At 44.3% G+C, this 27,251-nt stretch overlaps 1 protein-coding gene across 1 annotated transcript; it reads right to left on the reverse strand.

Moving 5' to 3' along the window:
• Window positions 1–13: 13 nt before the first annotated feature.
• Window positions 14–25,953, reverse strand: SHC4 (SHC adaptor protein 4). Its single transcript, XM_062501295.1, has 12 exons — window positions 25,393–25,953; window positions 18,555–18,625; window positions 12,707–12,770; window positions 11,676–11,795; window positions 10,533–10,586; window positions 8,116–8,167; window positions 7,639–7,765; window positions 5,508–5,685; window positions 4,142–4,202; window positions 2,590–2,769; window positions 866–1,119; window positions 14–169 (listed from the first exon to the last, which is right to left on the reverse strand). Exons 1-12 carry the CDS (start codon window positions 25,951–25,953, stop codon window positions 14–16), a joined length of 1,878 nt encoding a protein of 625 aa, XP_062357279.1.
• Between the last annotated feature and the right edge of the window lie 1,298 nt (window positions 25,954–27,251).

Below are 27,251 nucleotides of genomic sequence, written 5' to 3' on the forward strand. Positions count from 1 at the left end.
GAGATCCAAGGGATTATTTGTGATACTGCATGTGTCCCACATTACTCTCTTTCCTTACAGGCTGCTTCAAGCTCACTTCACTTCCAGAAGAGATGATTGGCAAATTATTTTCCATGTGATACTGAATAAGATGACCCACACTATCAAATATATGGTCTTTGGTTCTCACCTAGTGGAAGAAGCAAAATAATGTATTTAAGGTTAGATTGTGCTTATAACAGGTTGGACATGAGCCTAACACACTAAAATCAAAAGGCACTTAAGGCACTGAACGCACTCGAGCAGAATCATTGACAGCAATTCAGACCTATCCTTTGTCCTGCCATTAGCCCACATGAAAAGTAGCAGGCAAGTAGAGAGACTATGTGTCAAACTGGGCTGATTCTGCACAGGGGAATGAAATAACCTTTTCTCTTACTCCACAGAAGAGATACATATTTTTCCCTAAATCCCATTGAGGATTACTTTTCTGATTTACTCTCTCCTCAGGAATGCCACTTAAGACTGCTCTTCTAACCCTGAGCAGAAGAAAGTAGAACTGAAGTGACAACAAAAGTTTTCTGTATCCAGAAATTCATAATTAAGGGTAGGGTTATTTTTTTCTAGCACTAACAGTTCAAAAGGATGTGTTAAGGGTATACACTAATTATCAGCACCTGGACTAGCAGTATTTAAGTTCTTCACTGCTACCTCCATGGTACTTCAGAGTTTTAAGTTTTTAAACTTTCAAAACTACTGCAGCCACTGGCTATATTTAAATTAACCTGGATGGAATCAAATCAGTTCCACTTCATGGAATGCACCCATGCATTTTGATTGAAATATCTGAGCAGCACTGAAGTTTCATTATATGAAATATTCATACCTTGCCCTCAGGATCCACCAGGAGTAGATGCTTTGCCTGCCCTCCCTGAAGTCCACTGAGGACGTACTGACCAGGTGACGTTGTGCTCTCTCGTACCAGAAAATCTCCATCGTTGACTAAGAGGCTCTCTGCTGCTTTCCTGTTCAATTTGCCATGGTAACAATCTTCATTCTTTAGCTGTTGCTTTATTTGTGGCAGAATACAGAGACCAGCTGTGTTGCTTGTGGCACTCTGCTGAACAAGTTCCGGTAACTCTAAAATGAAATGAAAGGGAATGTATTGGACACCTCACCTAAAACTTAATCCTAAAAGGATGCAAGCCAATATTTTTAATAGCTTTTTTAAAATTCAGACAATTCAGTCTTGAAGCTGTGATCAAACCAACCTTGGTTTTCTCTATTCCTACAGACTGTAGGAATATTCACACATGAATGCTCACAACCCTCCAGTGCATTAGGCAAAATTATCACACTACCTCTTCCCCTACCTTAGATGGGAAAGCCTTTGGTCACTAGGCTACAGGGATTAGAAACAGGAGTTTTTCTGATGCTCTACTGATTTGGGGTTGTATTTCTTTGTATGAAAAAGTCAAATGTTCCCTGTAAAAACAAGACTTTTGTTGACTTTTTAGCTATTTTTTTCCTTAAGATCTTGTTTTTTCTTCTTCCTTAAGAAGCTCTGAAGAGATTGTCACAGATCATTGGGAGAGTCATGTTGAGTGGCTCCAGCTATGTGCAGGAATGTAGGACAACATAGCCAAAGTAGCCAGAAGGGAAGGATTACAGCATGATGCATTTGCTGTTAAAAAACGAACAATTACCAAATGTACTAAAAAAACTGGGCGGTTTGGGATATGGCCAGTCAGACTGCAAATGATTCACAGGCAGGATTCTTCTAAGGAAAATAAGAGGATACCACTTTTTCAATGGAATTGTGCAACCTAAGCCTCTTCAGGATACAAGCAGTTCCTTTTAGAGCATGATACAGTCCCAAGCTGGAAATGTCTGAATGGTCACAGATTTATTGTGTTTCCTTTATTGTCCAGTCCTTTTTCCACTTTCTTGTGTGGAGCCAACTCTGACAGAGAAAATGTTCAGTGGGAAACCATAAAAGGCAAAGCTAATAGAGTATATTCAATAATGAGGACAATCAGTAGCAACTATATAATCATTTAATGGATATCCACCACTTTGAGTCCATAAATCAAGTTTTGACATACATTTAACTGATACCACAGATCAAACGGTTTGATTTAGAAATTACTGGATGAGAGTCAATGGTCTCATTGACTTTTGGAAGAACTGAGAAAAGACAGTCACAATAATCCCACTTTAATCTCACTTGCTGCTGCCTGTGAAGCAAAAGCATCTGAGGTCATTTCCATCTTAGATGGGTTAAGACCTTGAACATACAGGAGAACCCTCTTCCTTGAGGCAATGTGCAGTCCCAAGCTCGTATCATCCTAAAGACTTGTTTTTTAATACCTGTGGCAGTTGTCAATCAACTACAGAAGATGAAAGGTTACTCTGCTTGTTTACCATCACTACTTTTGCTCTTTAATCCCCTTTCTCTTTAATCTAACAAGGAAGAAGAATAACCGGGATAGATTTCTTCCCCCCACCTTTCTATAGTTCTTATGGAAAACCCAAATCTTTCTCCATGCAGAGAGAGAAGCCCCCTCCTTCCAATGCTTAGACAGGTATGACATCACAATGGGAACCTACTGGCCTGGCGCAGAGGGCTCCCAGGGATCTGTGCTGCTGCTGGGCCTCGGGCTGCACAGGCTGCAGACTGCAGGGACTGGGTGTTGATGTAACATGGATCGTCAAAGAGATCTGCTTTGTAGGCAGGTTTCAATGAGGTTCTCTCTTTTATTGTCTTCTGTGATCTCTCATCACAATTACCTGCAATTAGTATACAGTATGCACAGATGTCTTTTTTTTTTTATCTCAGCTTAGGTAACTGTAAAAGCTGAAATAGGAATGATGTTCTTTATAGCTCACTAAAGTAATACAGAAGGAAAAGACAAATGCAAATGTACTTATTTTTCCATATGTCTAGAAGGCACGAGGTCCAAAATTAATTACAATGAAGTTTTCAGAAATGTTCCGCACTGGTTTAGTTCTGCTTCAATCAATGTCAGCAGTGACCCCCTCCTCCCCCCACAGACTAGAAAGAAATTAATACATATGGCTTTACCGAAACACAAACCATGTATGTTATTTGTTACAAAACCCTTTCCTTCCCCTCTGCACCACAAAAGAAGCTTGTGGGAAGCTGAGCAATACTCTCTTGCTATTCTGGTGGAGAAGGGAGAGATGGAGGAGATTGGTGCTTTGAGGCTCAGCATGGAGAGCCAAAGCCACATCTGTCAGGTTAGAAAGCAAGCCTAGGAACAGGCTAAGAGAATATCCCCTGCAGGGTATGAAAATAATAGCACTTCAGCTAGCCAAATAGCAGGCATATTTTTGCTCTTCAGCAAACGTTTTATTCATAGATCTATTCATTCATTCTTTCATTTGTTCACCCTCTCTTTGTAGAAACCATTTGATTCTCCTTTCCTTGAGTTGGAAATAACATGAGAAATTGAAGTATCCCCTGCAAACTGTGTAATGGATCACTTCAGAGCCGTGCAGGTGGGAATTCAGTAAGCACCTCATTGTGCAGTGAAAGAGAGGAGCTGGGGAAATATGTTCAGGGCATCAGCTGTAGCAAAGGAAGTCCAGAAATGGATGGAGGCTGATGGTCTCCTGGGGTCCCTTAGAGCACATTTTGCTAAAGGCAAATGGATCCTGGGCACAAAGCTACCTAAGGCAGGGGAAGGGCACAGTCACACTGAGAAGCCAGGGATACTGGAACCAAGGGGCCAGGCTCTGTTGGAACAACCCAGTGCTGATACTTTGGATCTCATTGAGCTTTTGTAAGAGAAGGGGTATATTCAGAGACTGGTAAGTAATGAAGTGTCTTCCTTTTGCAAATGGTATGAAGAAAAGGAATAAAACAACAAAGAGTATGAAAGAGAATAAAAAAAAACAAAGAGCTACTGTACAGTATCATGAGAAGTAAAATGAGTAAGTCTGCCAGCAGACATGAAGACAGATTGGTGGCCTTTAGAAAAGCTGTAAGGCTTTTTTGTCTGCCCTTCATCTAGGGAACTAAAAATGACCCAGTAAGTAGAACACTTTTCACCATTGTATTGAAAGCCAAGGGGCACTTCTTTCAGGCAGCCTGCCCTGGCTAATTCTGCATACGCTTGAGAAGGAAAGCAGTACATACCCACAGTTTTGTTTTCTTCTGGACAATTTTCATATATATTGATGAAGTCTGGGCTGCCTGTCTGTAGAAAAATTTTTAAATCAGTCACATAAACTAGTCCCCGAGAAAAACCTCAAGTAACTTCAAAACATCCATGCATTAGTTAATAGACATACAGGTAATTAAACATGTTCTTCACCAAAAAAATTCCCATCTCCTCAAATAATATTTCCCACTGATACTCTTCTTTCTTCAGATATCACATCTTGACTCCAACCTCATATAACTGCCCAGTTGTGTATCTAATGTTTAGTATATATACAGCATAACTCCTAGGTCAGAAAGCTCAGATTTTCTAATAAATGTTCCTCATCATAAAATCAACTACAGCTATCATGGTTTGAAAGTGAAATGGTTATTAAATTGTCTCAGCAGCACTGAAAGAGAAAGGAAAACCAAAAAGTAACAACCCATGGGCATTTGCATTTACATGCAGGGTAATTCCTTGCAACAACACTGGTGAGCACCAGGTGCAAACTCTGGATACAGTAAAACATTTTTAGAATTAGAGAACTGTAGGGGAGGTGGGGACCTGATATGCAGTGTATGGTTCAATGTTAGCAAAAAATGGATGGAGCAATAACACAGGAACACACAGCAGCCCAGAAGTAGTTGCCACCAAACACAAATAACACTTGGGAGCAGCAAGTTTTTAGACAGAACCAACTGGATTCCAGCAGGCATATCTGAGTGTGCTCCCTCTGAGCAAAGTGGCAGTGCCTTCTTTCCTGTGTGGGGAGAGGATGGTGCTCCCAAGGCCTCACACAGCAGGCTCTGAATCTGTGCAGCCAGTCTGAACTTGGCTTGTTTTACTCCCTGACTGGTTTTTATTTCCCACTATCCCAGACAAGAGCCACAGATATCTTTTGCTGATTTAACAGAGCTTCTTGAAACAATCCAAGAGTAATGAATATTGTATATATATTGCAATCAGTTGATGTATTTATAAGTTGTAGAGCATAATGGACAGGATGAAATATTTATTAGATCACAGAATCAGGAGCCAGGAGGTCCCAGATTTTGCAGATGTTCTCTCCAACAAGCCATTTAAATTGGTATCTATTTTCTTCTCAGAGCTAATGAGTGAACAAGGGAATATTACTTGGTCTCCTGAAAGTACTCTGAGGACAAACCAGTTAATATTCAGAAAGTGTTTTAGGATTCAATTATGTACTAAGCATCATTAAATCTAGCCTAAAAAAGCCTTTTCCCAGGATAATCAGGACCTGGTTCTGATGTTAATGCCACACTTTAACACCAAAGAAGCATTTTATTATTCATTCCCACAATAGGCAGTGAATATTTATCCCAGCAGATGTGTACTTACTGAGCAATACTGCTTTTTGCACTGGACAGGACACTTAGCCCTTTGGTCTGTCTGAACTTTCATTCGCTTATCTAACACTCCACCGGTGGGAGGCTCCTTCCCTGGAATTTCATTGTAGTATTCATGATCCTCCCTCTCCTGTGAATTCCCAGCTGATCCATTAGCATTTGCTGCCTCGCTGAAAAAAAATATGGGGGGGGGGGGGGAATGAAGCTTCTGATGTAATCAATTGCTTTCTAGTGTAGGCAAACATCCCCAGAGTCTGCACAACACACAATACACAGATCCGCCATATGGAGGCTGTAAAGGGCTTTGGGCCGGAACTTTCAGAGCTGCTTATTTTTCAAGTTACTTCTTCCTGAATTAAAAATAGTCATGACAGTTTGGCGTAAAGGGAGGGGCAGTCATTTCATTAGCACCAGGCAGCCCAGATATATTTCTGAGTCAAAGAAAAGGTAAGAGGCAACTACTGAAACTTTACGGGTTCCAGTGCATTGTTCATTAAAGTATCCATAATGTTGACCATAAAATTAATTCTTGTGGCTTTTTGAACTCTATAAATCTAGAGATTGCTGAGGGGTGGCCAGAATCCAAGAGAAAAATTAAAATCTCATGGCGTTTAGCCAGACAAGCCTGCAACTGCTTTAGAAAATCAAATATTGCTATAAAATAAAATAAAAAATAAATAACCACAATCAATATTCTGGAAGGGAACACTGCATGACATTAAGAAGAGCACACAGTGGTTTTCTTGAGCTAAACCAGAACGATGACAGTTTAAATGTACATCTGATACACTGCAAAACAACTAGGTGCTTCCTGTACTGTCTCCGGTTCCAAAATAAAAAAAATCATCCCAAATCTTACTTCTCTGATTAACAAGAGTATAATTGGATAAACGGCAATGAGCAGGAAAGAGATAAAGTTCAAGTAGTTGATTATGTGATACGCAGTGCAAGTATTTGATTATGTGATTCATAGTAGTTTGGAAGGGAGTGACTCATTCACACAGCAATATCCGACTCCTCTGCCTGAGGACCATTCTGAGGCTGGCTGTGGGTTATGCTCAAGGAGGAAATCTAATTACCCTCTCCCATTTCTCCCTGCTCCTATGCTGCTTGTGACATAACCTAGGATTTTCTCAGGAAAGAAAGGCTTTTCCTCTGGTTATTTTCCCCAGGAAAAACAGACCAGTTTTAGTAGTGGAATGGCAAGATCCACCATATACATTGAAATAAATACCAACTGGAGTTGCATTTATGTAATAAGACCATCTTCTGCTGTGATGCATTAGGCCTGTTCCAGTGACACTGCCTGCTCAGGACTCCTGTGCTCAGGATGCAGGTAAGCAGTCCCACAGCTTTACATACTCATGGGAAGTAGCAGGCAACCAAATTTGGTGTTACAGTAAAAAAAAAAAAGACCGAGAAAAACAGGCATAGCTCATCTGTGAGGGGAGCCATAAATTAGAGCAAGAACTGTGTCCCAAGTGCAATGGAAGAAGGGTAATTGAAATGGGGAATTGTGGTCCAAGAACTAATCTAGGCCCTGTATTTCAGGCAATGTGCAGAGGACAGGGCTTCACATTTTAAAATGCCAGGTGGTGACTGTGTTTATTCCAGTTCATGAGAATGATATAAGTCATAGTAGGCCAAAACTGAGGCTGCTGCTAGGACACGAGCAGAATATCAGAAAGGTGAATTAAAATGGCCTTTTTCCCTACCACACGCTTTCCACAGCTACAGCAAGCTTAAACTTGGCACAGGTTGGGCCTGAGCTCAGTCTCTGTGTGTGTCTGCTATTTATAGAGCTGAACTTACTTGGGCAGAGTAATTTGAACATTTGTTCAACTAGCATGACTTAAAATAAGGTTGCTTTATCTAAGGAACAATACAGCTTAATTCTGTGTTCTGCACCTGTACAAATGTCACAAAAATCAATGGAGTTCACTGGAATAAGCTAATTTTGGTATTTTATATGCTGTGCATACAGGCATATATTAGAATTATCCTATATCCAGAAACCATATTCAAAGCATCTTACTTATGGATCACTCTTTGTAGTTTACTGTTTTCCTGACAAGTACTGAAGAGAAGAAAATTGCCAGTTAAGTGACTGAGAATGTGCTGACCTTTCATTAGATGTAACCAGGTTCGATGGGTTCTTCAGGTACTGTCTGAACCGGAGCTCAAAAGCCTGTCCTATGGTGTTGATCACTTCCTGTGCCATCCCATTTAGACATTCCAGGATGTGGCATGCTGAAAAGAATCACCTTACTTTAATGAAGTAAATGCAGTGTATACCAGAAAGTAGAGACTCAAGCTATATTGCTTATAGCAGAAAAGCAAGGCTCCTACCCCTTCATGGAGCCAGCAGCTAGTACAGCTTTAGTCTGACCTGCAGATTCCCACTTCACTGTACCAAGAACATGGCATTTAAAGCCACAGTCTGCATACTATTACCCCTAAACATACAGCAAAGCCAGGATTTGTACAGAGTATTGAGCTGTTCAGTAGCTTCCTCATTTTAAAACTCAAACAATTCCTTGTTACATACAAATAAAGCAATCATATAAACACATATAACAACTGGAAACTTGTTTCAATACCTCTCTGATTAACAGGGTCTTTTGCTACATATGCCACGTAGTCTGTTGTATCCTACAGGAAAGAAGACAACAAATGTCTTGAACATTGTAATTTTAAACAATCCTACCACCACAGCACAGCAATCACATATAGACAAATACATTTTTAGCTTTAAAATGCACACTTCTTTCAGGGGGGAACAACCAGAGGTACTAGCAAAGTGAGCCAAGGAAATATCAGTGACACACTGGTGGCTATCAACACAGTTATTGTCCCATATTCCTTTTCTTCTAAAAAATGCACTAGATCATCTGGCACTCTTTGGGTCTTCAATAAACCATGTATTCAGTGCCATCTCTGCAGCAGGAGTAAAAACACGACTGGTGCCTCATCAGCAGGCAGTGCTGCTCCTTCCACTGCTCCCATGGAGCTCACAGCCTTTGCTGTGTAACACATCAGGGCTGGCTGACTGCTGCTCACAGCTTTTGGCTGGGACAATCCTTACCAGAATCAGTGGAAGATAAAATTGTGCTAATGTACTGCAAAGGACAAGTTTCCAATGTTCCCAATTTGTTGCAATAAGATTGAGTTTTGAAGGCACGCTAGAGAAAAGTTAAACTTTAAAATTACGCAGAATAAAATGGGTATCTGATCTCAATCGCTTCTGCCCAATTTTAGTCTGGCTACAATCAAGTTAAATTACCCTGGATCTCAAAGCTGCTGCTGAGATCAGACAATCTCAGTACAATCAGTTTTCTGTTTCTGAGTCTCTTTCTAGCCAGCACTGAAATAATCCTCTTTTTCTAGTCAAACTGAAAAGGGAACTGGAATTGAAAAATTAACATTTCTAATGATACTGCAAAAGCAAAGGGTGGCTTGATAATTCAGTTTTATAGTCAAATTGGAAAAGTAATGAATAACATTTTTTTAAATTATTAAAGATATATTTTGTTATTTTGGATCTTTAAGGTGGAACAGGGAAAATGCAATGCACAGCTTAAAGGCATGGCTCTCTTGAGGGAAGATGCAATCAGCTGGCAGGAAACAAGGCCCCATTTGCAATATGCACAAGAACAATCATTTAATAATTCACAATGAATGAATGAGACAAGAGGCAGGTCTTAGGTCCAATAGAACTTGTCCTAGATAATATTCTTTTTTGGATTTCTAAAGTTAATATCATTAAAACAAAGCAAGCTAAATATTTCTTATGTGTCCAGTGAACTCAATTTCCTTCCTTTTCCTTTCAAGCTTTTCTTAAAGTTCATAAATATTTTAGGATAGATATTTTAAAATATCAGATCTAGGGAGTGACAAGAAACTAAAGTAACTGGAGCAGTATCTGTTATTTTTATGTCTTTTTAATGTTTATGTAGATGCCTGTATGATTTTGCTTTAAAATAAAGCCAGAATAGGCTTAATTATCAGGCAGAATAGTGCTAGTCCTTCACAGCCCAGAGCAATACTGAATTTCACTTGGACCCTGAATGTGGGGCAGGTGGTAAGACAGGTCCTGTGGAAACTGTCTCCCATTTTAAATGTAAACAGAATTTTGAAAAAAATATCTGAACAAGACAACAAAATTGCCCCTTATGTGAAGGGCCACTAGATCTACAGTTACCACTGGTGAGCAAGACCTCTGTTTTACGTATTCTCCCAGTAAGAAGTGTCAGCAGCTGCTCCACCAACCCCAGTTCCTGCAGAACATCTGTGTGCATGCACATCTCCTGCTGGCCCTGCCACTGAGCACTGACCAAACCCAGCCCTGTGTAACCTCTGAAATCTGAAGTCACTGTGCAAGAAAGGTTCAGGATAATAATATAAAAAACACTAAAAAAGGTAAACAAGCACTAAGGAATTACTTATCCAACCCAGATGACATTTCCTGCTTACAATCATTGCAGTAAAGAGTGTGGAATAGAATAAAAAAAAAACTGACTTGCAAACATCCATGACTGCATGGGGGGGACACTAAGTAAAACAGCCCTATCTGCAGGAAGAAGGTGGCTATGCCACATCTGTCTCATAGGAGCTGTCTGCTTGAGTCAAAATTAATCTAAATATTTAGAGGTGCCAGTGCTGACAGCTTTTATTACAGGTATTGGATCACAGGGACCACTGAATTAATCAATTCCTATGTTCACATTCTTATTTTTAAAACTCCAAGTCAGAGGGCTTTTGAATGGACTGAGGCTCGCTGATGGGCAACAGGAAAGTTAACTGCATATATCTATTAAAGATGCACTGAGTCACTATTCCACATTTCCTTTTCAATGTCAGTCCCCCAGTTTTCTTGCATTACTGGTCATGATCCAGAAGTGCAGTGTAATCTGTTAGCACTTGTGGAAGGAAGGGATGAAACAAAGTATTTTCAGGTAACAGTTATTACATGAGTTCATTATAACTGCAGAAGTATATTTTATAAATCAATACTTACTGGGTCACCTCCAGAAGCAAATGAGATGGACTGCATGTGATGGTTGGCAATAATCTGAAAAACATAACAGACTAATTAAACATGCTCTTGGGCCACACACTAGAAACCATCAGAACATGTCTTCATAGAACAAGCAAGTAATTTCATAAAAATCCTGTTAATTAATTTATCCATGTATCATTCAGGATGGAAGGAGATAAAAATAGGAATATTTTTGAGACTACCCATTCATGTTTAGCAATGCCTAGATCCCTGAGTAATCTTCAGAGGATCTTAAAGGGTCTTCAGAATGAATTCAACTAATGAATTCAACCACCAACTTCCTTTCTTCCAAAGGGAAGGGAAACTTGGTGTCCTAATCCCCTCCTGGAACAGATGTGCAACGGACAGGAGACATCTGTACTACAGACAAACCCCTAAGAGCCCCTTGATGCTCAGCATGGCACCAGCTCAGTGCAGCATTCCTCAGAGCCAGTGAGCCAAAATTACCTCCCTGGTGTTCCCCTGCTCCAAGCTGGAGCAAAATCTGCTGCTGGTCTGGGGTGAGATCAGTCAGGGAACTGATATCAACAGCTGAGGGAGAAATTAGCTGGGCAGGACAAAGGTCCTTATCATATCTGCCAAGAAGGAAGGGAGCACAGCCCAGTTCCAAGCAAACCCAGGCTCTCAGGAACACACCTCAATGGAGCCTAGAGACTTTACACAGTATAATTGATTGTACACATGTATTATCCAGCTGTAAAACAGCTTTGAATGACACCAAAGCCAAGCTCTGACTTAATATCTATCTATCTTTTTTTTTCCTCCTAGGACTTGTCAGAAACTACAGTTTGGGACTAGTGCCTTGTTTATTAGGCACTTTACAGGCAAACACATCCAGAGAAACAGTTTGCCAAGTGCTCAAGGATCCCTTCCCATGCAACACACCATAATGAACAAGAAGGACCTGTGCTGTATGTCAATGCCTCCCAAGTGCTTTCATTTTTCAATTCAGAAGCATCATGTAATTCAGCTTCTCCAGGCATGCACAGGTCTGCTAAAGGGTGCAGCTTTCCTTTTGAAGGGCACAGCCTTCCCTCAGAAGCCACAAAGGAGGAGAAAACTGTAGCATGGAGAAAAGGACACTGATTACATGTATCCTACCTGCTGCGTGTCAGCATTAATCAAAGTGAGGCTGCTTGTTGAAATGGTCAGCTTTATGTTCATGCCAGAAAACTGAAGGTTACTTTTGCCAAGTACAGAAGACAGAAACTTTACTGGAGGCTTTGAACAAAGAAACAAAAGAAAGAGGCTGTCAGCCCACTCTGTGAGGGGCAGAAACATATCAAAGTCAAGGAGCTTTTATGGTATCTTATTGAGACTTTCAATGAAGCAAGGATAATGGCTTGATCAAACACAAATAGATCTTCTAACAAACATCAGCTCTGAATGCAATACTGGTAGGAATGGGTTTTATGTCAATAATGGGAAAAAAAAAAGTTTTCAAGCAAAATCCCAGTGAGCTAAATGTTACAGCTGGCTCAGTAATTCAGAATGTGCAATTTTCTTTCTGAACTCTTCTTTGTTTCCAGAGGATGAAGTGTTTCTGGGTAAAGCAAGAAATTCTCTCATGTATTCCTTTTTCAGGAGCAAGTTCATTCCTCTTGAGCTCCACAGTTACAGAAGAAAATCAGTAAGTTCTGATGGACACAACCCACCAGTAACCACTGATGGTACCCCTCATTAGATCCCAGTTACCTAATAAAATCTGTTACATACTGCCATTTTAGTTGTGTTTAATTTTTTGTATATATAAATAAGCAGAAGATAATATTCCAGTGAATAAGCTCCCTCTTGCAATACAAAAAACAAAACAAGCAAACAAACAAAAAAAATTTCAATAATTTAGGAGCCATAGCCTAACACTTGTAAAGAACCATTCACTGCAAGGGCTGGTAGAAGCAGGAACTTGGGCAAAGCATTAATCCTGAGAAGAATAAAGTAGGGCATAGCCTCAGTCCCAAACCAAACAGGCTAAACACCCTTCTACCAGCACTTCCATGTTACCCAGGCTGAATTCAGATGAATTAATATGTGCTAATTCCAGCACGGACTGAAGCCTGTTAGGGAATCATGTATCCAGCTTATCAAAAGCAGATACAGAAAAATAATTGCTGAGCTAAAACAGGATTTACCTTCCGCTTTTTTATAGCTCCGTTTGTACCCGACACAGCTTCACACAGTCGGCTGATTGCTTCCCTGCAAATAAAAAACACAGCACAAACTGCTGGATCATTTCACATGCACCATCTGTAATGGAGCCAGCAACTCTGCAATTTATTGTTATCGGCCCACTTATAAACTCTTAAATCTTCTGGAAGGTTTTTCACAGTTGTTTATTCTTTCCTCCCACTGTTAAAAAAAAAAAACCAACAACAACAAAAGGAACTATTTAACAAAATACAGTGATTCAGCAGTCTGGTTGGCATTGTTTCTTTTTCTTCATGAAACACATCAGTTTTACCTTATGAAAATTTCTTAATTAAAAAGCCTCAAGGCAACCTAATACCTTCAAAGCCTTTTACCTAAAATGGTTGATAGGTCTACTACTTGGCAGGAGGGGCTCCTCCCCTGCTAAATCCTTCCTATTTAGCACAGCAGGTGCATACTAAGTGAGCCCAGCTAGGTGCTCTGATTGACTTTCTGGGGTTTAGGATTTTTTTTTTTCAAAAAACAAAAACCCCCAAAAAACCAAAACAACAATCCCCCTCCCCCCAAAAAAAAAACAACAAAAAAAAAACATTAACCCAAACAACACCGTGGAGGGGATGTATAATCAGCCTCTCCAGTTTCTTTTCAGAGCTATCAGTCCATATCTTTCCATCTCTGGTAGGAATTTCCCAAACTAGACCTTCTCTCAGGCCACCCATTCTCCTCTGAAGGTTCCTCTCAGTTTAGGCAGCAGAAGAATAAGGCATAAAGCACACACACAGGCTCATTTTCTAGGTCAAAGATAAATCACACACAGTATAACAGTGTGCTATACTATGCCTATTTTCCACACTTAAGGTGGAAATTCTGGCCTTTTCCCAGGCAGGTGACTGGTTTGGACATACAGCACAGCACTGACAGTCCTGGTCAAGGTTAGCACAGCAGCTGGGAAAAAACCTTGCGGACTTTTCCTCACTGATAGCTACTGCTTCAAAGTCAACAGGAAAATGGTGCCTTACTGGGCTGGGATGTGCTCAGCAGGTTTCCATAACCTTGCCTGGACATCCCAGCTGGAGCCACAGCCCCAGCATCTTCAGCTGCCCTGGCCCTGTCATCTTCTTAGGCTTAGGGCCCCATAGTGGGCACTCCAAGCCTCAGCCTTTCTCTTGTGGCTGAATTCAGACCTATCTCCCAAGGCTGGGATTTTATTTGATTCTGAAGGGAAAGGGAGTTTGTTTAATTATTTGTTTGTATTACTGAATTATTATCCAAAGAGCTAATTAGGAAACAAGCTGGTTGGGAAAGTTTATCTTTCTCCAGATCCCTGTGTGTGTCTGGGAGGAAAACACCACTGGCCTTCACCTCCTGAGAAATTTTTGGTTCAGAGGGCTGAAAAGTATCAGGAGCCCACACAATGACAAGAGGCTCCAGCCAGGTATGTGCCATGCAGCAGAGATGCCCAGTGAGGAGTGTGGTTTCCCCAGGACCTTCAGATCAGAGAGGAAGTAAAGCCAGCCCAGCACTGCTGAGCCCAGCACTGCTGCTCAGTGCCCATGGGCTGCCACACCAGTGAGCTGCGTGCTTGAAGCACTGGAGATCAGTGATCTACATTGAGGCTTCCTGCTAAGGGAACAAGTTCGACCTGGATGCTGACAAATTAATGGAGACTCACCCACAGCAAAATATAACTAATATTTTCTGAGGGAAAACAGCAGGGGAAAAAAAAGGGGCTTCATTGTGGGCTATACAAGATGGGTCAGAAACACAGCCTTTTAAACACTGACACTTCTTAGCATTTAAAAGCAAAGTACTTCCCCCTACACAACTGAAAATATGGTTTTTAAGCAAATTCCTGATACCCTTCTTGGTGAGCTCCTGTTTTATTTAGCTGTTACCAGGAGGAAGGCCAAACTTGAAAAAAAAAAAAAAGAAAAGAAAAGAGGAAGGCATCCTGTAGGATGATCTTGCAGATTCCAATAATCAGCATGGAAAATGAGAACTCATCTTCTCATTCAATATTAAAGGAAATTAAAATCAGAGCCAAGACATTAAGGCTACTTGGAGCCTTCAAGTCTAGCCTTACCTAGAAAGAAAAACAGATACAGAACAAATTGGAAAAACAGTGAAGTTGTCTCCTTTGGTGACAAATGAGCTCTTGCACATGTCAGGCAGCTCATGTGAAATCAAGGGCAGTGGGCTAAGTTGCTAGGCACAGAGCCTGTTCTTGTACAAGCCAGTGTGGTGGCTGCCCAATTCACCAGGCTCTGAAGCAAGTGTCCAGTAAAAAGAAACCAAAAAGTAGCAAACCATTTATGCTTAATAGTTTTCATTACCTCTCTTTGGTAGGGGAAATAGTCGTACAGACATTTTTTGCTGCGTACCTCTGGGTGATTTTCCAAGTGATCTAACAAAACTTTACAAATACTGTTTTAAAGGTCTGAAAAGCAGGAGTTTGGTAACACCTGCTGCTACAACCAAACACTTCCAACATGCAGTCATTTCCACAAACTAGAAACTGCACCACACACTAGGAAGAAAAGAAATTCTGAATGCATCCATTATGGACTGAAATGAAGTGACCCATTTTTGGCATCCATAAGCCTTTAAACCATATCTTTTTTTTTTTTTTTTTTTTATTTCAGCCCACTCAGAAGTACAGTCCACAGGTTCTCTCTGGGTCTGCTTCCCTGTGAAACCTGTGGCAGACACAGCCCCTGCTGCTCCCAGAGCATGCCGTGCAGGAGAGTGCCTGTGGGCAGTAACACTGAGCCACTTTGTTTATTGTTCCCCCAAAATGAGAATAAAAGATGAAAGATGGGCTGATGTAAGCAAGCAAGCATGCTGTTGAGGATTTGCTTTTAAGCATCTAGTGCCCTGCCTACACCATGTAACAGAAAGGGATTATGTGGCTCAACAAAGTTGAAATTAATCTTTCAAACAAAGTCAGCCTTCTTCCAGCAGCCCTCCCTGGCTGCACATTTCAGACACCCTTCACCCCTCACTGCCTGACCACTTTTGAGTTTGCAAGTTAATGCCTCAATCCAAGATACAGAATCCCTTTTCCCAGAAATGCTCAAATTTGATGACTAATAACCAGTTTGACTTAACAGAAGTGGGAAATGTGTAAGAGGAAAAGAGCTGAAGGGCTGGACAAGAGAAGCACACATCAAGGTCCAGTAAAGGCAGGACCTGCCACAGCACAAGGGTGACAACCCAAACACATCCTGTGTCCAGAGCAGCAAGCACAGGCTAACCATTACAAGAAAAATAAACAGACCCTCAAGCAGAACAATCTGTTACACTTTTTTTTTTTGTGTTACTTTTGTCATCTACATGGAGTTTGAGATCACAGATTTCTGCAAAATGGGAGGGATGTGCTCAAGAACAATACAGGTCATGGACAGATAATAGCAGAGAGCTGGAAAACTTGCAGTGGAATCTCCTCTGCAACCTCCTCTCCCCACAGCCACGGAGTGCAAATAGCATCTCAGTGCCCAGCCTTTCTCTTGCTGCCCTGGGGTCACTTGGCCACAGAGCACCTCTGCATCCCACGGTCATTCATAGCACCAGAGAGGCACTTCCAGCCTTCCCCAGCCATGTGCCTGCCAAGAAACTGAAAATGCAAGTCCAGCAAGAAAACAGTAAATCCTCCATGTTCATCTCTTTGGACTCCTCACTGCACTTTGACAAACATGAGTTTGTTGGTCTTTCATGAGGTAGGCAAATAATATCTTCAGTTTTAGACACCATGAGGCAACTAAGCATGCATATGCACATAAAGCAAGGCAGGGTGCAGACATAAGTAGACACCCTTTCTACATCACTTTAAAACAGAATATGCCTCTTCATTTAGTAATGCCATCAAAGTAAAAATATTTTTTTACCCCAATTCAAATAACAGGCATAGTTAAAATGAGATAATTTCCAGTGGTTCCTTGGTGCATTGTGCATGTGTCTATAAACTTACTCCCCTGAGAGAACAATAGAGAATAATCAATGTTATCTTTGCTCCAGTCAGCTTGTCATCGATCGAACTTTAAAGTCTGCATGTGTGAGCTCAGCACTTCAGCATTTGGTTTGCAAACAGTTTAAGTTTTGAATTTCTCATGCACAAAAGAGCCCATTAAGGTCACCAGTGGCATTTTTTTAGGTGATGGAAATATTTCCATTGTTAAGTTTTGACACAGTTCTGCTTAACAAAACTATACTGTCTGGCCCAAATTTAAGTTGGCAAGCCCTTGTCACGCAGTAATTCATATTCATTATTTTCCAAACTCTGTTCTGTCAGCACAGCAGCACACACACCTCTTGCAAACAGGAGATAACCTTGCCCTCTGGCTGAGCTGTGAAGAAGAGTGGCCTGGGCTGGGTGTATTATATGGATCTTCGTGGTCTGTGAAGGACTTGCCTGAGGGAAGTATATTGGTATCTCAGGCACTTCTTCATACACACATGCAGGAACTGGGTGAGTGTGTGCTTATACCAGTTGCAATTGTCAGCAACTGCTGATTTTTAATATAAAACAAACAGGACAGATTTCAAGTGAAGTCTGTAGGCATTGAAAGAGCCATGTTTTTGAGTTCTTTCAGCTGGTAAATCTGGGAGCCAACAGGTATAAATGTAACACTAATCCCTTTCCTTTGCTTTCTTTTCTCTATGACTTTTTGGATACAAACTTGAGGAAGCAAAACAGCATCTGAAAATCTCCCTCCAGCAGGAAGGAAGAGCTGTGCAGGCACAGGAAGCCTCAACCACACTCGTGGTATCCTCAGCATGAACTATGCCAGAAAAGCAGCTGAGAGGACAAGGGAACATGTCTAAAGCCAGGTTAAGATAACCTGCACCCATCCACCTCTCCAAAAAGCTGTTGGGTGGCTGTTGAGGCTGCCTGGCAGAGCACTCGTCCTGACTGCTGGACCGTGAGCACATTACAGCACCACGCAGCACTCAGATGGATAATTGGGTGATTGTTTTGAAAACTCAAACAATCCTGCACTGCCAGACTTACAAGAATAAATGTAAAAATAAAATTGTGCTTTTCTATTGCTGACAGGACATTTCAGCCGCCCCACAGGCATGGGGGTACTAACAATCTACACCCAGAAACTGGCAGCAATCTGCAACAGAAGTTACAAGGTTCTCAAAATGCCACAAAATATTTCATGTTTTAACCACATCCCCAGTTGTATCTGAGACTGAAATATTAATCTTTTTTCTGATTTGCAGCCTAAAAGCAGGCTTGCAGTACAGATGGAAACAGCTGTATTTCAACATGTTTTCCTTGTGACTCCACTTCCAGCTGAGCCTAGTCTTGGTGCAGACGGGGTCAAGCGATGTCATACATCTGATAAAAAATTCCTTAGATGACCTTGCTGGATTGAGAGACTGGTGGCACTTTCTGCAGCACGGCAGAGCGACCTGTGAGGATCCTGGCTCTTCATCCTGGCCGTGGCACCCACAGGCACAGCAGCACCAGTGGATTTCCCCTGTGCCTTGGCAGAGCGTGCAGGCGGCGCTGAGCCACGTGCACAGCCCGGCTGCTGCCTGTCCCCAGCTGCCCGGGGATGTCTGCTCTGTGCTGCCACTGCAGGGGGAGGCTCTCTGAGCAACAACTGGGAGAGAAATGACGTCTGTGCCTGAAACAATTCATTTCCCAATGCAAATAGCCTATTGTAATGATCAAATAATTCAAATCATCACTTAGGAAAAAACAAAACATGCAAACTCCTATTCAAAATTGTCTCAGAGCTTGTCACACACCCTCAGCTTTATATAAAAATTAGCACTTGGGTTTTACATTCTTGGTCTGAATCTCAGTTTTATACCACCTACCTGGTGACTTGTGTTCGTGTGCCAAAGTCCAGGGATCTCATTGACTGCAGCACTTCAATACAGCCCATGTACTATGGAAAACAGACAGAGAAAAGGGAGGACTGTTAATACCTGCTACTCAAGTAAGAGGAGGATCACAGGAGGAAGCAAATGTGATTATTGTCCACTAAGTTTATGCAGAACCACAGTCTAAATGGAAAATCAAATTAGCCATCCTAAAGCTGCTTCCTAAATAGATCTTGTTTTACAAAAAGTATAGAGAAGAGCAACAAAGATACCAATAGCTTAAACACCCTAGCACAAAAAAAAAAAAAAAAAAAAAAAAAAAAGGCAAAGCACTCTGGGGACACAAAATCCAATTATTCCTTTTTTTTCCATTTCTGCTTACTCTCACTTATTAGCCTGTGTCACTGAGCTGGGAGAAATCCATGAGGAAACACTGGAGAGAACAGAATCCTTGGGAGCAGAGGCTCTGGAAGCCCCTTGAGACCAATGCACTCAGAGCCCCCATGCAGAAGAGTTGAGTGTCCCTTCAGAGAGCAGGAGGTATTACAGGCCACGAGGAAAACCACTGGCTCCACACTGCTACATGTCTGATGACAAATAACCTCTGCAGAAGATGAAGGATGTGAAGTTGCAATTCCAGCTCATAGCAACAGCTCTTAAGAGCCTACACTAAACTGACCTGCTTTAAATTAAAGGCTGACTGCCACACTTTTGTTGTATGGGACAGAGCTGGGCTTTTTCTATGCTCATTTGGGGTTTTATAAGACTAATTCTCAGAAATATCAAGGATGTGATGGCATATCCCTAACCACATCTTACTAATCCTTCAGCATTTCTACAGATGTCCATCTCTCTGTTGTTGAAGCAGTCTGATATCTTCATTTCAACAGGCTGGCACAGCTGGGTCTCTCATTTTTCCTCTTGGGATCATCCTACAGTGCTCACAGTGCCCAAGGGCTGCAGTCAGAGCTTGCCTGTGCAGATCTCTCCTGCAGGAAGTCAAAGTCTCTGGGTCACAGAGACAACTTGGAAAACCCAAGCAGTGACATGCACACTCTGTCGCCTTGTCAGAATAGATGGAGGAAGAATTCCACATCAGAGAAAGGTACCACATTTAGTTCTTCTGCCTCACTTTGCCTGTAAATCAATTTTTCTGCTGGGCCATTCAGAGAGAGTTGGGTTTAGGTATCTATTCCAGCTTTGGAGACTTTCAGAAATGAGTGTGTGAAAAAGAGAATGTTATATGTGTAGTCAGGGATTCCACAACAATTGTATTATCCTTATTTTGCTTTCTTTCCAGATAGCAATGTAACCCTTGGGAGAACTCCAGAATTAGGTCAGAGACCTGGAAGGACATCAATAAGAATCTGAAAGGTTGGCAGAACTGCTTCCCTAATGAACATTTAATGACTTTGAGAGCTATCTGCCTTGTTAAAGATATTCCTGCTTAACAGGAAAAAAGCAGATGTGGAAAATATGTCTAGAGCCTCAGCTTGTAGCACAGCAACGACCTCTGATCCTACAGTGTAAGGTCAAGCATCCTGTGAGCTGGTTGGCTGCTCCTCTATCCTTGAAAAAAGAAAAATTTAGAGGAGTAGGTGAGTCATAAGCTGACAAGTGAGTCCCCATTGCATCCTGAACAGATGCGTGGGAAGCTACTCTAAGCAAAGATGAAAAATCAATACTAGGTTTTTGCATAAGTGACCCTGAGTGAAGCTGAACTTATCAATGATTCACAAAAGACTTTTTTTTTTTCCCCTTTAAAAGCCTGAGTAGGGAAGTGCATTAACATGGCACCTCACTGCACCTCATTTATTTTAGCTGTCGTTGGTTATCTGAACTGGCACAGTTGGCAATGGCTGAACCTTCACATTGCAGTGCAAGGGTACAGGGAACCAGCAGAGCCTTGGGCAGGGGGATGATGTGGGGCTGGGGCAGAGCAAGTCAGGGTCACAGAGCCTGAGAGAAGCCTATGGAGCACACAAAAGGACAATGGAATACCAGAAGCCTATTCAAGAAAACAAAAGACACTCTCCAAGGAAGAAAAAAAAAATATTAACCCCTCCACAGCAAAGTATGAGAAGAGCACAGCCAGTGCATGAGAGGAGGGGGAAGGCAGGGGAGAAGGACCACGTTTATCTCAGAGACTTCTGCACCCAAACCTCCAGTTCAGGTGGTTGCCCCTACTTCCTGACCTGAGCACACCAAACAGCACCTCCCAGGAAAACCTAATGGGCTTCTCTGGGGATGCAGGGTCAAGGCCAATCCATCTTCCCCACTGCAGGGAAGGTTAAACTAAAGCATGAGCAGGGCAGCAGCCACAGGTGCTTGGGAGAGGAAGCCACAGCAGCCCACAGCTCTTGCTCCAGTGCAAGCTATTCACCAGGTGCTTTTGTGAAAGCTGGGTCCAAAGGGGTGTCCAAGCAGGGCCGTTCATCTTCTGAAGCACACAGAGAGAAGCAAGGACCAGTCCACTCAGATGCTGGGCAAGCTGAGGGAAGCTGGACACAGGCCCAAGGGTGCACTACCCAGCCTGGGGTAACAAGCACAGATGTAGCTGCAGAATTCAGCTACCTAGAGAAAAATGAAACAGCAACAGTAAAACAAGCCAAGTGCTAAAGACCTAACATTGCTAATGAAAGCAGATGCTGAGACTACAGCAGCAAGATGGAGAGCTCTGGCCAAGATAAGCAGCAGCTCTTAGGAGGAAAAGGAAAAAGGAAAAGGAAAAGGAAAACTCACTGGCCCCTGCTGGAAAGGGAATAGCTCCACTAATGGCAGCATGTACAGAGATATCCCACCTGTCTGCAAAGGGAGAGCACTGGCACCAGGAACTGCTTTGTCCCTTGGTGTTTGAGTACAGAGGGTGATCTGGGGCTGGCTTGCATTTCCCCACACCACCAGGACAGCGGGGAGGTGGTGGAAGAAAACGGCAGTTACTGAAAATGCACACACCTTTTCACATCTATTTACATGAGATGACAAAGTGACTGCAAACAGGATGAGGGACTGTGTGGGAAAGGATGTGAAGGCACCAGGCAGGGCCCATGTGAATAAGCAGCACATGGCAGGACAATGCAGAGTGCCAGGCTCAGGAACCTGTTGTGAGATTTCTCTGCTTTCACCCTAGCAGGAGGGTAAAGTGCTGTCTTCCCTCCATGCACAACACCAGGAGCCAGCCAGGGATGTGGGGAAGGAGCAAAGCATGTTTACTGTAGTTTTGGTAGGAAAGTTTTCTCAGCCCTTCCTTAGATGCTGCCTGTGGTAGTCTTGGGATTAGAAAGTCACTGTGTCCACTGGAAAGCAGGGACCACCAGAGCTCCCCTGGCAGTGGCACAGCTCCTGCCAGCATGCAGACTCCACTGTGCCAGTTAGCCCAGCGGCTCATCCTGCCTCACACAGCAGGATTAACTGGGCTGGGCTAAGTGCTCTGTAACGCTGTTAGTAGTCACCAGGCAGGCAGCTCATGAAGAACTTTGGCCCAGGTTTGTGCCCTGCAGGACATTCAATTGGCTCATTCTTCAGCCTGAACCACACTGGTTTCCTCCAGCAAACACCAACCCCATCCAGATCCAAAAGCAGAGCCAGCAGAACCTCTCCCATCCCCACCACAGGAAACAGAGAGGCCAAGGCAGCCCACAGCAGCGTGCACAGCACTGCAGACATGGGTGGTACCCCCGGGGCACCTGTGAGACAGCACAAAATCCAGCCAGAATCAGCTGGAAAACAGACTAGATACCTTCGAGGATGAAAAGAGCCCATTAAAGATCATTAAACACAAACCCACTCCCTCCCAGTAGTTTGTCAGTGCTAGCCTAACTCTCGTGTGCTTGCCGTGCTCTCATCTTCCCCGTGCAGCAGCAGCAGCAGTGCAGATAGACAGACAGACAGACCCTTGGTCTGTCCCACTGCTCATGCCCACACAGCACAACCTCTTCTTCAAGGGTAGCAAGCCAGGGCTTTTTGTGAAGAATAGCTTTTGATAAATGAATTTTTTTCTGGGAAAGTCTGACCCTTTCATTCACAGGTTAAAAAAAAAAGGGGGGGGGGGTGGGTGGGTTTGAATCATACATACAGACATACATAAATATTTTCCTTATCTTTTTAGTTTTGTTTTCTGAAAAACCACCTTCTACAGTCTACAGCACTGCACTCAGGCTAGGTCTCTAACAGAGTTGCTCCCAATCCATCCTGTCCCCGTTCTCCGGCTGTGATGAAGCAAATGGCCAGAAAACCTGCGGGTTCCTGTGAGAATCGATTCCCCGGAGAGCGCGTGTGCCCCGCAGGCGATGCCGGGTGCCGAGGCGCGCTCCCGCGGGACGAGGCGCGCTCCCGCGGGGCCGCTCAAACCCCAAGACCCAAAGCCCGAGCCCGGCACGGCCAGCACCGCCCCGGCACCCGCGGCTCATGATTCAGGGCTGCGGCTCCGAAGCCGTGAATCACCCGAGCCCATCTCCTTCCTGCCGGCTGTGCGGACGCGTGTGGTTATTTATTCACGACGGGCGATGCAGAGCGGCTCTCCCGGTGCAGTGTCAGGGTGCTGCGAGCCAGGGCAGTGCCTGCAGCTGAAACGCCACAATATTTCCCTGCCCTGAACATGGGAAAGGCGCTGGTGGCAGCCTAGGACCAGGAAAGGGCTGCCTTGGACCCCCTTCCTGCACAGAGGCACCTGTCGCATCGTCCGTGGACAATAGCAGGCAGTGGTGCCCACGTGAGCTTTCAGGGTGCAGCTCATGTAATTCTGAGCTACCATGTCAGAAATGGTCAGGCTCTTTTTAATCTAGAGGCATGTAACTGATTTTAGACATATATGATGGTATATATCTATACACATTCACCATCAAACCACTAGCAGAGGATCGACCTGTACATTGGTAAAAGCCCTTTAAGACGAAGAATGATGCAAACAACCTTTACCACACTATTTTAAAGTATAATAGTATTGTAATGAAATATCTGGCAATAGTATTTCCTTGTCACATTTTAGTTAAATAGCACATTTTTAAAACTAATCATGTTTCAAAGACACATGCTTTGATCTAAGCTCAGGTACAGAGCCTTACTCCATGTTAGGTCCAGTAAACATCATTGCTATTCTTAGAGAAACCACTGATGCAGGACAGTGCTGAGAGACAGATCTTATCCTCCTTCTCAGCAGCAGCCACATCCCTGGCACTCCCCAACAAGCAAGAGTGAGGATGGCAAACGTCTCTTGGATTATTTCTCAGGCTCATCACAGCCATAACAAACACCATTTAGAGACAACCTCAGCTCCAGATGGACAGCACTGTGGGAAGGTTTGTAACGGGTAGAATGTGAACAAGGACATGGTAAATATCCCCCTTGTAAAGCCTGCAGCAATCTGCGTACAAAGTATGTTTTGAAACACAACAGCGAGAGAACCGGTGCTGTCCAGGCTCCTCTCAAAATATTAATATTTGGGATCTTTGTTATTTGCATGAGCATTTTGGGGGGACCTGGTTCTGTTATGGGTCTCAGCTTCCTCCTGAGGCTCCAGTGACATGTGGCTGTGACACAGGTGCCCTGTCACCACCAGTCACCCCCAGCCACTGCTGCCTCCCCAGGGGACACAAGGAGCCCAGCATTGCCTCTTTTCAAAATTTCTGCCTCGTTCTTGTCTGCAGGGGATAGCTTCTGCCCTATGCCATTTCTTTAATTCACCACATTACTGCCTTTCTAAAATAACTGTAGATCCTCTCCACGTAATTGCTCAATCCTCCTCAAACTCTGATTAAGCTGTTAAGGCCAAAGATCTCTGGCAGCAGCAGTCCCAACGACGTAGACCTGACCTGCCTCCTAAAAGGGTCTCTGGGGAGATCCCAACCATCCCATACCCCAAGAGGGCACAAGAAGCTGCATGGGAAGAGTGAGTGCCTCCAAACACACAGGAGGGAAGGCAAGGGCCAGGGTGAGAAGGTAAGGATTGGAAGCAGCTCCGAATGTTCAGCCCTTGGTCTATTGGCCCCCCTTTGCCTTCAGGTGAGACCATCCCTCTGCACCATAGTCCTGCCACGCTGCAGCCCTGGCCACTTCCCAGCCCATCTGAGGTTTCATTACCAGCTTCTGAAGAAGTCTGGTGGTCTCTGGGGAAATAAGTACCTTGCTCATCCTCTCACCTTTCACATCCTCTGATGCTGAAATGCCCAAACCCTCATTCTACTTATCTACTTACAATCTGCTTGTTATTATTGAAAGCACGAGTTGAAAAAGATCCAAGAGTTTGGCCAGGACATGTCAGCAATGTTCTTGCAACTCTCCTTGGGCTGGTTCCTGCAGGCCCATAGCCATAGGAGCAACATAACCAAGAAGATGAAGGGAAAAAAACATCTCCCTGTTGCGTTGTGAGGCTCCTGCCAGTGAACCCCCTTCTGAGATATTGCCCACAAAAGGAAGACCAGCAGAAAACCATGCTGGAAATACAACCTGGCCAGTGCCTGCCCCACAGACTCCCTGACAAATACATCAGCAGCGTGAGCCAGAATGCACCTAATGCCTGGAGTTGCTCTGTGAGGGATGGGAGGCCCTTTCATGAGCCTCCTTTTCCCTCTAACACGCAGAGTAACCCATTTTAGTTGCAGTTCAGAGAGTCTAGAGATGGTCCTTTGGAATTGGAAGTTGTGTTACCTCTGGAAGCAGCTAGGGTGCTTTTAGCTCCCTCAGTTCAATGTCACAGCCCTACATACACCAGAAGAAAAGAAATACATGGGAGAATTCAGTGTTTTGGGGCATGGACTCTAGAGAAGGGAAAATGGAGGTCGCCCAGCTGAGCTGTTTGCTTTGTCAGAATGGAAGCCCAGGCAGAAGTACTCACCCGCACACTGTAGGTGGTTCCTGGCTCCTGGCTGTACGTGCTGTCATTGCTCTGTGCCAGGCCCCTGTCCTGCCTGCCCTCCTCAGCACAGTCCCCCGCTGGCCTTGGCGCTAGGACCAGCTTGTCCAGGTCGGGCTGGGGGTACGAGGCTGACAGGCAGCTGATCTCAGGCGAGGTTGGGCTGCTGGGGATGGTGACACACTCCGTGAGTTTAATTCGTGGCACCTCTTTGGCTCCCAGGCAGAAGCTTTTCAGCCCCGGCAGATTCGACGGGTTGGCGAGTTTAATGTTGGCCATGCGGGGGATCAGTGTGCACAGCGTGGTGCAGGTGTCCTGTGGCCCCAAGGAGACATCTTCTGTCAGTAAATTGGGTGTTGAAGAATGGGAAGAGGAGGAAGAATCTTTGATATTTAAAGATGTATTTTGTGTACCTTCATCTAGGGAGGTGACGGAATCATTCCTGAATCGGCTGTACTTAGCCCGGTGCAGCATTCCTGGATGTCTGAATAGCCCTACATACAGGACGTGTCCACCGAGGCTCTGCTGGCTGCGTTCTCTCATAGCCTTGGCAGGTCTGTAACTGGATATTCTTGCATAAATTGGCTCTTGTAGATAAATTAGATGGAAATCAAGCAAGTCAAACAATTTTCAAAACAGAAACCTATTGGATCTTTTTGCTGACTGCCTCTCGAATGGTTTATTTTCCTCAATGAACAAGGCTTAAAACTGCATGGACATCTGGCATTTTGTAAGCAGAAATAAAAGCAGCATACAGGAAAGCACATCGGTGGTAGAGCAGCTTAAGCTGAAGAGCCACTATCCAAACCTGCCTTCATTCCTGCCTTAAACCAGGCACTAAATCCCACCTAGCTCTGAAGACTCTCAGCTGTAGCATCAATAATTGCGGAGTCCTGGCTGCAGCGAAAGCTCAAGCATATTCCACACAAAGCACAGCAAGACAGCTACGAGCCCAAACGTATTTTCAGACTGGCATGAACCCCGTAAGGCTCTCTGCACTTCCACCGCCGCTGCCCCAGAGGCGAAGAGCATCCCTGCACCGCAGCTCCTGCCCCGCCGTCAGGCACAAACCCAGGATCCTTCGAAAAACACTCAGCAGCGTCGGTCTCGCTAATTCCTGCTGGAAAGTCCTTCAGCACCATAATAATCCCGAAACATCCGAATATTCCTGCGGCTCCGGGGCCGTTTCCCGCAGCGCCGCGGGGCAGCAGCTCCGCATCGCCAGGGCCGCCGCCGCCGCCGCCGCTTTTATGAATGAAGTTTTTTTTTTTGTGAATGGGCTCGGCGCGTGCGGGCGGGCAGCGCCGTGAATGGCGCTCGGCGCGCGGCCGCGGCCCGGCGGCCCCCGGGGGGCGCCTCGCAGCCAATCACCGCCCGCCGCCGACTCACGCGCCCTCAGCGCGCGGGGAGCGGGGGGGCGGGGGGGAGAGGGGGCGTGAGGGACCCTCGGCGTGGTGCCCAAAATCCCTCAAAATTCCCCCAAAATTCCCCCAAACAAATCCTCCTTCTGCGGCCGTTCCTTCTCCGCGGCGGCACAGGCAGAGCCTAGGGCCTGGGCCCAGCCGGAGCCGAGGCTGCGGTGCCCCCCTGGCTGCCCGGCCGGCCCCAAGGACAGGGCAGGCTGGTCCCCAGCGCTCGCTGCCCGGCAGCTCAGCTCCAGCCCGGGGAAACCCCCTCAGGCAGCGAAAGAAGCGAGACGGATTTATTTTACTCGCTGAAAACACCAGGGCGCTCAGCACGAGTTTCCTCGGCTCCGAGAGGGGCTTCGACCCCGGGGGCAGCGTGGCGGGAGCAGGAATTCCGGGAATTCCAGGAATTCGAGGAATTCAGCACCACGGGGT

Source organism: Cinclus cinclus, chromosome 13 (genome assembly GCF_963662255.1).
Source record: "Cinclus cinclus chromosome 13, bCinCin1.1, whole genome shotgun sequence".
NCBI classification, from domain to species: domain Eukaryota; kingdom Metazoa; phylum Chordata; class Aves; order Passeriformes; family Cinclidae; genus Cinclus; species Cinclus cinclus.

Bases quoted from the DNA above. Each gene is read 5' to 3' on its own strand.
- SHC4 (XM_062501295.1), bottom strand. From the start codon at position 25,953: ATGAGAGAACGCAGCCAGCAGAGCCTCGGTGGACACGTCCTGTATGTA. The intron at 10,587-11,675 runs GTAGGATACATG...TATGTTTTTCAG, and splicing joins TTAATGCTGACACGCAGCAG to ATTATTGCCAACCATCACAT. The intron at 8,168-10,532 runs GTAAGTATTGAT...TCTTTCCTGTAG, and splicing joins TTGCTTCTGGAGGTGACCCA to GATACAACAGACTACGTGGC.